The sequence below is a fragment of the Amblyomma maculatum genome, chromosome 1, assembly GCF_055883805.1.
Source record: "Amblyomma maculatum isolate TAMU_Amacu chromosome 1, ASM5588380v1, whole genome shotgun sequence".
In the NCBI taxonomy this organism is placed as follows: domain Eukaryota; kingdom Metazoa; phylum Arthropoda; class Arachnida; order Ixodida; family Ixodidae; genus Amblyomma; species Amblyomma maculatum.
This window is the reverse complement of record NC_139344.1, coordinates 135,421,510-135,435,202: the sequence shown is the minus strand read 5'-3', so window position 1 is coordinate 135,435,202 and position 13,693 is coordinate 135,421,510. Positions and strand designations below refer to the sequence as shown.

The following is a 13,693-nucleotide window of genomic DNA, read 5'->3' as shown; positions in this document are numbered from 1 at the left end:
AGGGAGTGTCGACGAAATCTGTCAGTATTGATTTGAATGTAATTCGGGTGGTGGCCGGTGTCAGTGACCTTAGAACTAGTAAGTGAGCGCCTCAATCGTCCTCACTAACATATTACAAACTAATTTAGGGTACAGTGTAAAATGAAGTGGTTCCAGTCGTTGTTTATATTGAAAAAAGAAAATATCAGTTTTGAAAGAGCAGTCTGAAAGTTTAGAAGGCAGTGCTCAGAGCTTTTTTATAAGCACCACCTCCGCCAGCTGCCAGCAATTAGTACAACGGTAGAGTTCAAACCGAAAGTTTTCTGCCGCATAATTTGTTAAAAGTTGTCGCCTGGGCGACTGCACTGGCCATATTTTTACTTTTTGGATATAAAAAAAGTTGTCCCACGTCTGATTGCTTGATATTCCAATATGATTCTTGGATCAGTACTCGAAGCGTCAATTAACTCATCTTTTAGCCTGATTTGGGGTCACAAAATACCACCTACCTTCCGCGCTGGCTGAAAATGCAAGTCAATGAAACAAAACTATACAGGTCGACTTGCCGCAGTATTTCCATCGCTCGCGACCAACACAAGTGTGCCTCACAGCTGCATGACGTTGAGCCGTTTAGGGAGTAACTCACTTACACGAATTGCTGGGCAAAAACGGAACTAAGAAGGATCAACCTAGCAAGAGCAGTGCTGAACTGAAAATTTTCGGACCGCTTCGTTTTTTGTTTTCTTTTTCTGACTTGCTTCAGGTGTTTCCCTGTTATTTCCTTATTACTGAGAAAACGTACAGGCGCACCCCTGCAAGCAGCTGCATTGGTTGCCCGGGACAGGCCGATCCACCTGGTGGGCGTTGTGCTCGCCTGCGGCAGCTCCAGGAGAGGCGGTTTGTTTATTCCAGGCGCTCGAAGTTCGGTCGTAACTGCGGATGATATCTGTAAGAGGCTGAAACGAAAGAACAACGTCAGATGCCGGCACCGTTTTATCTGCAGGAGTCGTCGACGCCTGAACACGCCGACCCGAATGCTACTCAGGGGTCGAGCAAGCAAAATGCGAGCTAGCGAATAGCAAAAGGCCATAAGAATTTGATGTTTGTTTTATATTTGTGTGTCCTTGTAACAGATGCGAGGACTTTATATTGAACATTTCTGCATTACTTTAAAACAGAAAGAGAAAAATTTCCTAAAATTATATATACTAGAAACGTTATGACGTCGTAAAGGAAAGCCGAATCTAGTCGTTTGTGAAAAACTGCATTTTCTTTTCCGCTGTCTAGCTCATGTGTGGAAAGCAAGAAACGCGTGCGAGACCGCATCTTATCCCTAGCACTCGTTGATACAGCTTGCGGCTACAGCCACCTTAGTATACACCGTAGCACGAGCTCTTGTTCGAAATACGTTAGCTTGCACGTGGAAATTAAAGTAAAAGTTGAGGGGGGGGGGGAGGAGGGGGGATGACACAAAAAATCTGCACGAAGCTCTTCCCACTTTGGCTCGTCCCGTTAGGATGCTGGTGCTTTTCAAAAATAGGGTGAAATATAAACTAAATTCGCATCAAGCTTGTCTGAATTTACCTTGCTGAATTAACCAAATAGTGAGCATACTTATAATCCGATTGCAAGCTCACTTGAGTCTAGAGAAAGCGCTAGGAAATTTTAGATAACCTAATTCATGTCAGGAGATATACGCAAAACTTTAGTTGGTCGTTTAAAGCATTGGTGTTGCAGAATTCTGGTGAACAATTAATATTCTGCCTTCCGGTAGCTGTCGATTGCCTTTGGCCTCATAACTTCGACATAGCTCGGTTAATTAATTTGCCGCAGATGCAAGGGTTCGTTGAAAAAAAATTTCACCCTTAAAAGTCATTTTCTCGTTGTCCTTACATCGATGCCATGACCTGAAATTGACGAAAACGAATTGAAAGTTGTTCGCTTCAGGTCAATTCTGGCTTGAAAATAAATTAGAAATCTATTAAGCCTCGAGTACCAATGCGAAAATTCCACCTACATAAAGGAGACCAAGGTATACTTAAGCAGTCGCTGCATATAAAGGGCTGTCACAAAGTAGTTCAGCTCGCTGAAAGCTTGAAGGTTGACCTTTATACAGTAGAAAAAGTTTAGATTGGATGCTGAGGTCTTATATTTCATACTGCTTCATGCGTGGGCCAACTTAAATGTCAATTTGGTTTCGTTGCCTGTATATGGAGCAGAGGCGTGGGTATCAGGCTTTCCCTCGTTCCTATTGTATGCACCGCATGCTACCCGCAGGTCAAGCAGCCCGGAGAGGCTGTCATCGCAGTGCTTACTCGTCGGGACCTTTGAGTGTTGGTCTAGCCGTGGTATCCACCGTAGCCTCCGTGGCCGTAACCTCCGTGACCGTAGCCGGAGATACCGTACGCAGGTACGTGCTTCCCGTTGGCCGAGTGGTATGGTGCGGCCGCTGGAAGACTCGTCTTGGTGCCAGGCTCGTTGGTCTTGACCATGGCACGGAAGCCCCACTTGTCGGCCACGTAGTGCACCTGCCTGTGGCGGCCGTCGATGTTACCCAGGTAGTAGGATCCTACCACTGGACCGTACGCCGAACCGCTTTCGTGGCGACCATGAATGCTTCCGTAGCCGTCCACGACGTCGTAGCCGAACGTGTACTCGCCGTAATCCTGGCAGAGCGCAGGCGGGCAATTACCAGTGAGGTACGAGCAGAAGATGTTCAAAGGGCATCATTTCTTAATGCTTAACATCCCATCGCTGGTTCATCGTAGCACTAAGGACTTAGTAGCTGTTCGGAACTATTCCTCCAGCACCAGACACGATGTTCACGACATACTGTCTTTTTTTTTTTTTTCTAGTGTAAGGATATTGTATAGAACCATCATTCCATTGCGGCACCGATTTGACAGACCGGTGCTGAGCTATCACCATGCAAGTGAAATAGGCGTCTGAGGTCAAGTTTGCCTGGCTAACCTCATTGGCGGAACCCAATTTATCGCCAATGTCTAGGGTTTCTGCAATAGCTGACATCAGCTCGATGCGTTTCCTGCCATCTGGCACGCCTAATGGAAGCGCTTCTTTTTTAAAGCATATTCGAAGCAATGACAGTTTTCAGCATTGAACAGTAATGGAATTACGACAGAATGTGCACATTGACATCACACTTTAATGATTGGCCCTGTGCTAAGGCTTGCTGTTAGCAAATTTCTGTTGCTTTTTGTATCCTTCCTTTTCTTAGTTCCCACTACCACCTCTTTCGTTGTTATAGCACTTAATATATACTGCACCGGTGTTGTGCGAAAATAAATAAATAATAAGGAGTTACGTTTTGCTTCCTGTAGGTATTGCTGTGTCCTCCTTGGTGTCCATGATAACCAGCGTTCACCAGAGCCAACAGCGCAATGAAGGCAGCAACCTAAAAGACAGGACATACATGAGAATGTTAGTCCAGCACGATAGCTTCATATAAGACTCATGCTTATAGTACAGTACACGCTAAGACTAATGCGCCGCGGTGACATGCTGCAGCTGCTCGAAGTTACTACGGCTAGTCAAGCAAAAAACGTCAGAATTGTGCAAGATGAGACGTCGCAGATTTCATCAGCTCACCGGGTAAGCAGACAATACCCATATAGACATTGCTATGCCGGATGAGTTCTTGCTGTTGACGGCAGAGTAAGGAAATATACGAAGCAGGCACAAAAATTGTGTTTCAAAGCACTTCACGCTAACGGCATCGTGGGATAAGTTCGTGCGTGTCTGCTGTGATGGTTCAGCCAGCATGCAGTTCTCAAATGTTACCGATGAGATAAAAAGTTTTAGCTTCTTCCGTTATTTTTTAAAAATACATAAGCAATGCTTCCCATCCATTGCCCGCCACAAGAGACGTCGCTAGCAAGGAAGGTTACCAGTGGACTAGGGGATTCCACATAAATAACAGCGGCCAGACGCCGTTTTCAATCACAAACTCCCTGCCCGAATTCACGCGTCACGTCAAACTTATTAGCTGGATAACGTGAGAATGGTCGCCGGTAATTGTAAAATGAGGTCTGATGAGCAAGAGCTGAGCGTCAAATTATCAGGCTGCTTCGCTAAACAACCTAATAATTTTTCACCGGGCCGGAACGCTAAACAAGGTGTACGAGAGCAACGAACGAAATGCAGCTACAAGCGCCATCGCAGTTGCGGTTGTAGTCGCGCTAGAGTCACAAACTGGGCTCCATTCACGTCACGTCGGCAAGATGATGCATAAGCAAGGCGTCGTCACATCCATCCGTCGAGTGGCCTCGCAGCGACGGCTGGCCGATGCGGCTCCAGCGGAGAGCAGCGGCCGGCCTTCGCGGCACGGGCCACCCCCTGCGCGGCGGCGCGTGCCCTTGAAGCGACGACGCGCTACTCACGGGTGCAAGCGTCATGGTAGCGTCTGTGTGTCCGGCGTCGTCTTGAGCACACTGATCGAGCGAAGTGAAGCGAGCGGCGGTGCACTGCTTGGTGGGGAGTGACCCTACGCGGCGGTCTGCTTTATACGGCCATTTCCGGGCGGTGCTGCACCCACCTACTTTCGCCGCGGAACGGGCCAATCCGGCAGCGCAGAAAAAAAGTATCTAGGCTAGCGGAGGTTATTAAAAGGGAGTCCCCTTGTAATCCCCCGGCCTTTGTTGTGCGGCATTAAACTCTTTCTTCAAACGGTTCTCACCATTACGCCCGCTTTCCCAAGTTGTTTTCCTTTTCGCCTCAACTCGAGCGGAGAGCGCCTCCTCTCTCAGATTGGCCGGAGATGAGGTGCGCATTACCTGCTTTGCGCCGCCGAACAGGAAGAGGGAGAGCGGTCGCGGGACCGCCGCAGCGCGCTGCTCCGCTTCCGATGGTAAACATGCACGGCGACACGCGTGCTTAGCCATTGCTCTGCGGTGGCCGTTTTGTAGCGCGGCATCAGCGATGCGCGCCTGTCGTAGAGGGCTGGCCCCTCGCCCAGAGGAGGAAGCCTTCGATGGACGTCGCAGTAGCCTCCAGCTTTGGGCCCGCTGCGAAGATCGCCACAGTTCAATGCGTTCAAACGCCAGACTACTTCATTAGTTCCTAGATATCCGCTTCTTCGAGGGCTGCTTACTCACATGGGTGCACAGGCGGCCCACGTCCTTCTCCCCTTGTGAAACTGAATGCACGGTCAACTCTTACACTAAAGAAGGACAAGGCTTGAGCACCCGTTCCGAGAAGCCCACTTTGAAAACATGAGCGAGATGTGATTTACACGACTGGAGACAAGTGACAAATTCTGACATTAAAACTTTGCGAAGTGCCTTTGTTTATCTTCTTTCTATTCATTGGTAGGTGAAAAATCGTCACTAGACGCATCCGCGGCAGTTATGCAACAGATGGATTATCGTGCTACCCTGACAGGTAAGTTCCCGCCGTATTTGGGAATTTAGTTGATAATGGCGACTTATATTTAACTTCCTGTCTAACATTATGAGCTGTACAACTTCGGATGCTTAAGTTCGAAGAGCTCAAAACAGTACATATTCAATTTTATAGGGCCCAAAGAAAACGCAGTTACGTAATATTTCCTTTTGCCAAAAGTATTTCTTGCTTATGCGCTCCCTAGCATGCGTGAAAACCCAGAACCTAAAGTAGCAGGGGGTGTTTTCGCACATTTGAGCATGCGCCGACCGCAAGGTGGGCTTATGCAACAGGTTCAAAATTAGGCTTTCACGATTTTTTAGGAGATTGACAAGCAGAACACGAAAGTTGAAGGGTGAATCGACCAGGCCACACAAAACGCAATCGCAGTCGCCAAGTGCCCAATTATTCAAATCATTGACACGCTTTTTAATGGCTGTAGTTAAAGGGCATATTCATACTGGAAGCTTGTAGAGGCTCTGGTATTCATAGACTACCCCATTTTGCTAATAATTGTAGTACGGCTGTTTTGCGAAATATGTCTCCAAATTCTCCACTCAGTCTGCATGATTACTCATGTACCACAGAGACGGGAGATGCGAAGTTCTTCGCTATGGCGCGCCTGTTGCGTCGCTTTAAATTAAGTCTCCGGGATAAAAGTGCACCCTAAATGAAAAGAAAATAAGTCGAATAGGTGACATTTGTTGAATGAGAAATTAAGAGCAACAGCTAGGTTTTTTTAAAATCATTTTTTTGGTCTGTATGCATGGTCTTTTAGCCTACACTAAAAACGGGTTTTCTGGATTGCTCATCGATTATTTTGATTGCGAATGTCCAGACTATGAATAGCGAGCGTCAACCGATTCTCGAGGGATAGGTGATCTGCGCAGTATTCCTCATTCTCGTTTCTGTCATGTCAATCCTCATGGAATACAAGCGTTGGTTCGTTGTATCTACGTGGTCGGCTCTAGTGGGCCCACCCAGCTCCTCCACTCAAATTATGAAACACACGCAATAAAATAGAAAATTTAGATTAAAATGGTTCTTCGCGCTCGCTGTATTTTCCAATACTACCTATCACTACACCGCGAAGAACTGAATTAAATAAACAAATAATGAAATAAATAAATGACAGTAAGTATATATATATATATATATATATATATATATATATATATATATATATATATATATATATATATATATATATATATATATATATATATATAAATCTCCACAAAAATACACAAACAATGTGGCAATATCGTCTCGTGCTTTAATTGCGATAGGTGAAACTTTGGTTCCATTGAGCACTTTAGAACGCCGCGTGGGAGGATATCTTGGAACCGGTGAGCTTAGCGCAAAAAAATAACAGGCGCCTTTTGATGACTCTCGTGATTTTCGCAAGCAGGATACGAGCAAGCAACCTCTCACAACTTTGTCCGCCACACGCTCATAGCGAGTAGAGAAATCGGCCCACCAGCTACTTGACGACTTGAGACCAGGAAAGCCGGAAAGCTAACTAAAGGGATAGGAGAAACGAGCACAGGTAATGAATGCACCCAGGGCATGGGCGTTGCACGTCAATGAACTTTACGGCGACAAATAAGGGTGCGCGAGAATACGGAGAAGTATCAGCAAACCACGCAGCGCGTTCACCCGACCATTTTATGACCGGCTGTCCCAAGCACTGCTTGTCGGCCGTCAGCGGTGGGGCTCCGCATGACTTCTCGCATCCTTGCGTTTGAGCATGTGCGCATCGCAAGCCTAGTTTTCTTGCTTATTCTTCCATTTCATCCCTTGCCTTAACTATGCAGCTTTCAGGATAGATATACATGCTTTGTCCATAAGGCTTCCGGTCTCCTTTGACATAACAATTACTGAGACTGTTAAATATTGTCTTCGTGCGCGTTCGGCAATTTATTCCGTGAACAGAACACCTGCTCAACTTAAAAAGAAAACGTAGATCAAATTTCACGCAGACGTCGCGTTTTGAGGGTCACGCTAACTAAACTTTATTTGTGACATAAGACACCTACAAACAACGAAGCACTGATATCGGCGTGCAAGAGTGCTCTGATCATGGCATCGAGAAAGGGTTGGTTGGTTGGTTTGTGGGGTTTAACGTCCCAAAGCGACTCAGGCTATGAGGGACGCCGTAATGGAGGCCTCCGGAAATTTCGATCACCTGGGGTTCTTTAACGTGCACTGACATCGCACAGCACACGGACGCCACTCCGTTTCGCCTCCAACGAAACGCAGCCGCCGATGCCGGGAATCGATCCCGCTTCCTTGGGCACAGTAGTCGAGCGCCGTAACCACTTCGCCACCCCAGCGGGGCACATCGAGAAACATATTGCTAGTTGAAAGCTTAGTTTCTGTAGAATAATTTAAGTGTGCCGTACTTGGTAGATTGTAGTTTCAACCTCAACCTCTGTGTAGTCAATTACATGCGAGTAATATTTGTGCAGCATTCGTTTGTTTCTTAATACGTAACTATTACAACAATTCATGAGGTTCCGCTAGAACGCTGAACCTGCGGCATGATTAGGCAATAAAGGGGCATACAATTATTAGTCCTATATGACGGGAAAGGTTGATGGCACCTAGCAAGGAAGTTGTCACCGAAATTAGCTTATTTGCGGGTATTTAAAGTGAATTATGCATCTAGTGATTCTATGAAAACCATGTAGCCTGAAAACAAAAGGAGCACTTTTGTAGAGGCTGTGCGGATAAACACAACTAGCGCCATACTCCTACTCTATACATTTATGTGCCGAATTAAGGGTCTGACACCTAGATCACGTCGCGCTCGCGGGAGAGATTGCATTTAGGCAGCCTGAATTGGAGTTTTTATAAGTTAATTCCGATGCACTATAGTGGAGCACCACCGCTACATTTCCGGATCAAGTAAAGCTCGAGTCATTTATACGCCTTTATGTCGTGTCTATAATACGGCCTAAAATGGCAGCGAGGTATTTTTTGTGTGCAATTCGTATGCATTCTATACCGAACAACCAGGTGTGATGGGTTAGCTTTCGCATTTTACAACAAATCAATGGTGGCTAGACATGTTTATCCCTCTGCACTAGCAAGTTGAACGGAATGCGATTGCAAATAGACGTGGTGTTTTATTTTTACACCCACCAAAATGGACGCCGTTACGTCATCATTTAGCACGAAAATATCAAACCCGCAGCGCGACAGATACGTTCATCTAGGTTAGGCGGCTCGAACGCTACTTACTTTGGGACTGTAAAGAAAAGAGAATAACACACATAATTACAGTAAGGCCATCACGCAGTTGCGAGCATGCTTAGTAGCGGGCACCCGTCTGAGCTGGAACGGCATACACGGCAGTTCAGTCACCGTGACCACGGGAAAACGCCTTTTTGCCTGTACGTCTATCGGAGCGCTACGGTAAACAAATGGTTGGCAAAAGCCCTGTCATTTCTGCCATTACAGACGCCCAGATATTAAACCAGACTGCATATAATCTGGAGAAACGGTTCGTTTCGCGCACCGTAATAAGCCTGCTCTTTACACCAAAATTCAAGCGTCCAGGCAATGGACGTTTTTCTGCCCCACACCACGGTATAACGGCCAGCTTGAAACGCACGTTTGCCGTTGCAGGCACTTACATACGTCCCTGTTTACGTGCATGGCAATGTCACTGTTGTGAGCGGGAAACCGGCACTTACATTGCGCAATTTGTGCATATGCGCTGTGGCGCAACCGCCACGTTTGAAGCGGCCTGCTTGCTAACCGCCGCGCCCCCTTGGAAACCCATAATTGGCAGTTTTGCAGTTGCTTTAGGCTTCACGAGAGCCCGCTGTAATTCGGGCAGAGGCTAATGTTTCAGCAATCTCTAACCGACGCTACGCTTTGTCTTAGAAAGTGGCCCTCATTTGCATACATGAGGTCAAGGATTCAGCTGAAGATTTACATCTACGTGCATGCTATTGTTAATATAGAGATCTACCAAACGAATAATGATCAAAACGCTAGATTAATAAATTTATTCGTTTCAACAGATGCTTAATGAATCAAACTGATTTATTTATCACAGATGGGTATGAAATATAGATGACGGCCTTGAGGGCTATATTGGAGGGCTAAAATGGTGTCCTGTGTCTGTCTGCAGATCATTCCAACCATAATGGATGGCACAATGAAGCATGACCGGAGGTGAATAGGGATCTTTGAACGGGAAACTTATGAACGGCCTTGTGACGGCTGATGCCGCTGGAGAAATCATGTGCTAATGAAAAAAGACGATGGAAGTTGTGAGTGGGACACAGTGAATTAATTTTCCTTCGTATTTCTGGGTTAGACTGGTTCGCTTTGGGTGTCAAGGTAAACGCATTAGGAATAGCCCATTGTATGAACCTGGAAAGCGCAGATTTGTGCCATTCCTAGCTTTAGGAAGATGATCAACATGATATAGTTCCATACTTTTGATGTTTGCCCTGATTTAAGGCAAACAGAGGTTAAGTATGCTAAATGTTTTAACGATAGGGCAGAAATTGCACATTGAAGCGCAAAAAAAGGTAAAGGGTGCAGTTGACCTATATATTGATGTTCTTGATATGGGGCATCGGTGTGAGATTTTGCGTTAGGGAAATTCGCGAGTGCGATCTGTTGCAAAAATGCAACCTACCGCTTTATTCAGAACTGTACATTTTCGGCTACAGGCGGTGCTTAGACGTAGAAATAGGCAATGTATCAGAAGAAAGGTGAGCGAAGAGGTGGGGACTTTACCCTATAGCTAAAGTTCAAATGAGTCAGGCCCTCCATTCTAACCCCCCCTCCCCCGTCTCCTTCTTCCCTCGAGAGATGGGCAAAAATGGTGGATATCGAAGTTTGGTTCGAAAAACAATCATATCATCTTCCTGATTCCCCATGGTTACAATTAGAGCATATGTATTGCAGTGTAGTATGCTTATAAAGCTACCTCAAAGTCATAGTTCGCCAGTCAAAGTACGCAACTTTGTACGCGTCCAAACAGACCTTAAAAAATTACAAGGGTTCAACGCTGCTGAACCAAATATTGAGCGAAAGTATTAGCTGCGGGTGACCGAGCGTTCTTCTTCTCCTTTTCTTCTTCCCCAGCCCACACATAAAGCCCCGCTTTAACCAATCCGTATGAACGCGTGCCTTAGTGGCCTTAGGAGTAGCGTGAATGCCAGGGTCCTAGCAGGCTGATTCTGACATAACCGTCCAATGTGAAACCAGAGATCCAAGTTGGCAGCTCCTGTCAGCTTGGGGTCGTCTACGGGGGTCGTCTAAATGTCAAATGCCAATGGTGGTCACCGCCGTTTCACGCTGAAGGCTCAAACTGCGAGCAGTATTGCTTTCGCAGTAAAAATCCAAATGGTTTCAGCTGGTTGACCTGGCACTCAACTGGCTTTAATTAGTTCCAAATTGCTACCAGCTGGAAGTGGGCGGGTCCCAGTTCATGTGGATTCAAAAGGTTCCAGCTGGCTTTCAGTAGAGTCAGCTCGTACCATCTAGCAAACCAACTGACCTCTGTTATTACTTCTGTTGAGGTCAGTTGAGTATTTTATTAATCCGAGCATAAGCATTGAAAGCTGTGACAAAAGAAATAAATTATTACAGATATGACTGCTCATAGCTGACAGCCACCTCATCAATTTGTCGCTGCTGAAAGTGAAGGCAAAGATTCTCAGGCGGGTCAACGTAGAAGTTTGCATCAAGAAGCTCTCCCAGCAAAAGGCTCGAAAATGCTTATAGATATGTAAATTCCTTTTCCTTATTTGCTTAAACGTGAAATTAAATAAGCAGACGCCCCATTTAGAAGTTGAATTTCTCTGAAATATTTACTCATACTTTGTGCTCTTTGTAAACATGTAACGTTTCTGTAAAAAATTACGAGGACGCTCATGCTTAAGCCTGTAGACGCGATAGCACGGCTTAAGTGTTCACACTATTCTAAAGTAAAGTACGTGTGCGTGAACGAAAATCACATGGTGAGCCGACAAACGGTATACCATTAACGCTGTCCCATGCCGCCTACCGCGGCTTCTCGGTGGAACGTGCTGCGTTTGTTATCTCGTAAAATGCAAATTTATTCTTTAAATTGAAAGCAGGGAAGGTGTGTGGTAGATGAAAAACTGCTTCCTTGTGTTTTAAAACTGGAAATTATTTGAAAAATGTAAATACATTGATTTGTAAATGTGCACAATATATATGCAAATATGTATTAGTGAATAATTGGGCTTGTTAAAAGTTTGTGTTCCAGTTTAGCGATGTTCTTTTCTACAGGTGCCATCATTCCGAAAAGATTTAGCACCCAGCATCATCACAACGTTTGGAGTTATAAACATTACTTGCTGCACATAATATCGCACTTTCTGTAGAAAAAACTGCCTTAGGCGAGCTTCCATTCATTTTGCGGGATGAATTCACAAACTTTTTGATGATTGGTACCGTATTCATGGTAAGAATTTGCGAATTGCATGTGAACAAGACCCATCTATACTTCATCTGTGCTCACATGCAGCTAATCGTTCGGTGCTGTCGAATTAGCCAAAAACATAAACTACTCGGGACGTTTATTTTCCATGAATGTGTGTTCTGATTTTTCAGGGAGGATGTTGTGTCTCCTGTCATCTTCTAGAATAGCTGAGTCTAGATGCCTGGCTGTCCGTATTATCTGCGGGAAAGTATATGCTCAGGCGATGTCCAGGCCGCAGGTCTGTCGAGCAAATATGGCGTGTTTTCTGTTAGGAAATTCTAAACCACCTGAAGACACAAACATAGTAATAGAGGGTGGGGTGCGGTGGTGGGGTGTTATAGGAGCCTCGGCTCATTAATTAATTTTTTCTTTGAACTGGGTCCTCATCCCTGTTAAGCCGGCTTTGGGTGAACTAGAGCCTTAAAAATTCTAATAAAATTACAGCGATAGATTTGCAGAAGACTTCCTGTCGATTTAATAAACTGCCTTCGTTTGATATAGCGCATTGTCACCGTGAACTCATGGTGAAATCGCACCCCGGGTAGCCTACAACATCTCGGCATATGTGATTGAGGACAAGCGATAGTGAGCTGTCTGTATTGTTATTGGTTACGGAAAATGGATTTATTTCTCTAAGCGGAAAAACCTTTTGTGGCGGTACGTTCTCATGGCTTACTCTTCTATTTGTCGTCATCAGATCATTCCCCCCCCCCCCCCCCCCCCCCTCTTTTCCGCGCGGCCTGACCCTTTAGTTGTAAGTAAGCACCTGAGTGTGCGTTTATTCTTGCGCCCGTGTCTGGTATGCAATGCCTAAGTGCGAAGCACAGAAGGCAATCCGCAACGTGAGAATTCATATTGTACAAATACACGCTCACCTCCTTCCAAAAAGGTGATGCATACTCTCTTCGGGCTGCTTACATCAATTCAGCCATTATTCTAAGCTTTCTCACTGTATATTATATTCACGTATTTATTGGCTGTCCAGTGTTAGTGTAGACTACCGTGGGTAATTGCAGGTCATAGAGCGTATTCTGGCGTTCAGTTTCACCTAACTAACCCGCTGTTTCTATTGGAAGAAAGCAAACGAGTATCGCGCCAAGATACTAAGCAAATAATAATGCACTTAATGACGATACTAAATACATCTATGAAAGAAACCGATTTCCCGGACATCTCCATGACCCCCTAGCCAGTTTCAGATCAGATGACAGGTAAGCCTGCATGTAAAAAGAAAAAAAAGGAAAAGAAAATGACACAGACATAAATTACCTGTGAGCAATATCCCCCTAAAAGGCCCCGATATTCGGTTGCAGATAAAAGTGGTAGTGCTTAGTGTGCTGCCTGGACGAAATGTGTGGCAGATATGGCCTTTAACAGCAGAATGTGCGATTGCTTCGGCGTGCGCAACAAGTGATACACCTATTCGTGTATAATTCCTTTCCATTTGGATCCTATCAGAGTCAAATCAATTTCACACGCAAATGCCTATTTCTCTATGATGACGAGAAGACTAGCGTGCGGTTATGGGATACCGGCATTGCGTCTGTATTGCGTCAAAACTTAAAGGATCAAAACCTCTTAAGTGATTGAATTATAGTACAGATATCTCCATAAACCGCATTATCCAACTAATAGCCGGCGATATTATTTTGGCACGTTATTTCTTTGCTAACTTTCAGTCCAGACACAAAAGCGATATTTATGACAGAATGCCAAGCAGACCACTGTTACACGCTTTTGGGAAATATGCCGTGAAACACGCGAGCCTGACTGCCGCGTCTAAAACTCGACGCGGTGGCTACTTGGTGGCTGAGGAGAGGGGTGCAAAACTTTCACATC

General features: G+C 45.4%; 1 protein-coding gene across 1 annotated transcript; it reads right to left on the bottom strand.

Annotated features, from left to right (window-relative positions):
• Positions 1-2,300: 2,300 nt before the first annotated feature.
• On the bottom strand, positions 2,301-4,391 carry LOC146204001 (adult-specific rigid cuticular protein 15.7-like). Its single transcript, XM_084586124.1, has 3 exons — positions 4,377-4,391; positions 3,302-3,391; positions 2,301-2,645 (listed from the first exon to the last, which is right to left on the bottom strand). The coding sequence occupies exons 1-3, from the start codon at positions 4,389-4,391 to the stop codon at positions 2,319-2,321; spliced, it is 432 nt and encodes a 143-aa protein (XP_084442250.1). The 3' UTR covers positions 2,301-2,318.
• Positions 4,392-13,693: the final 9,302 nt, after the last annotated feature.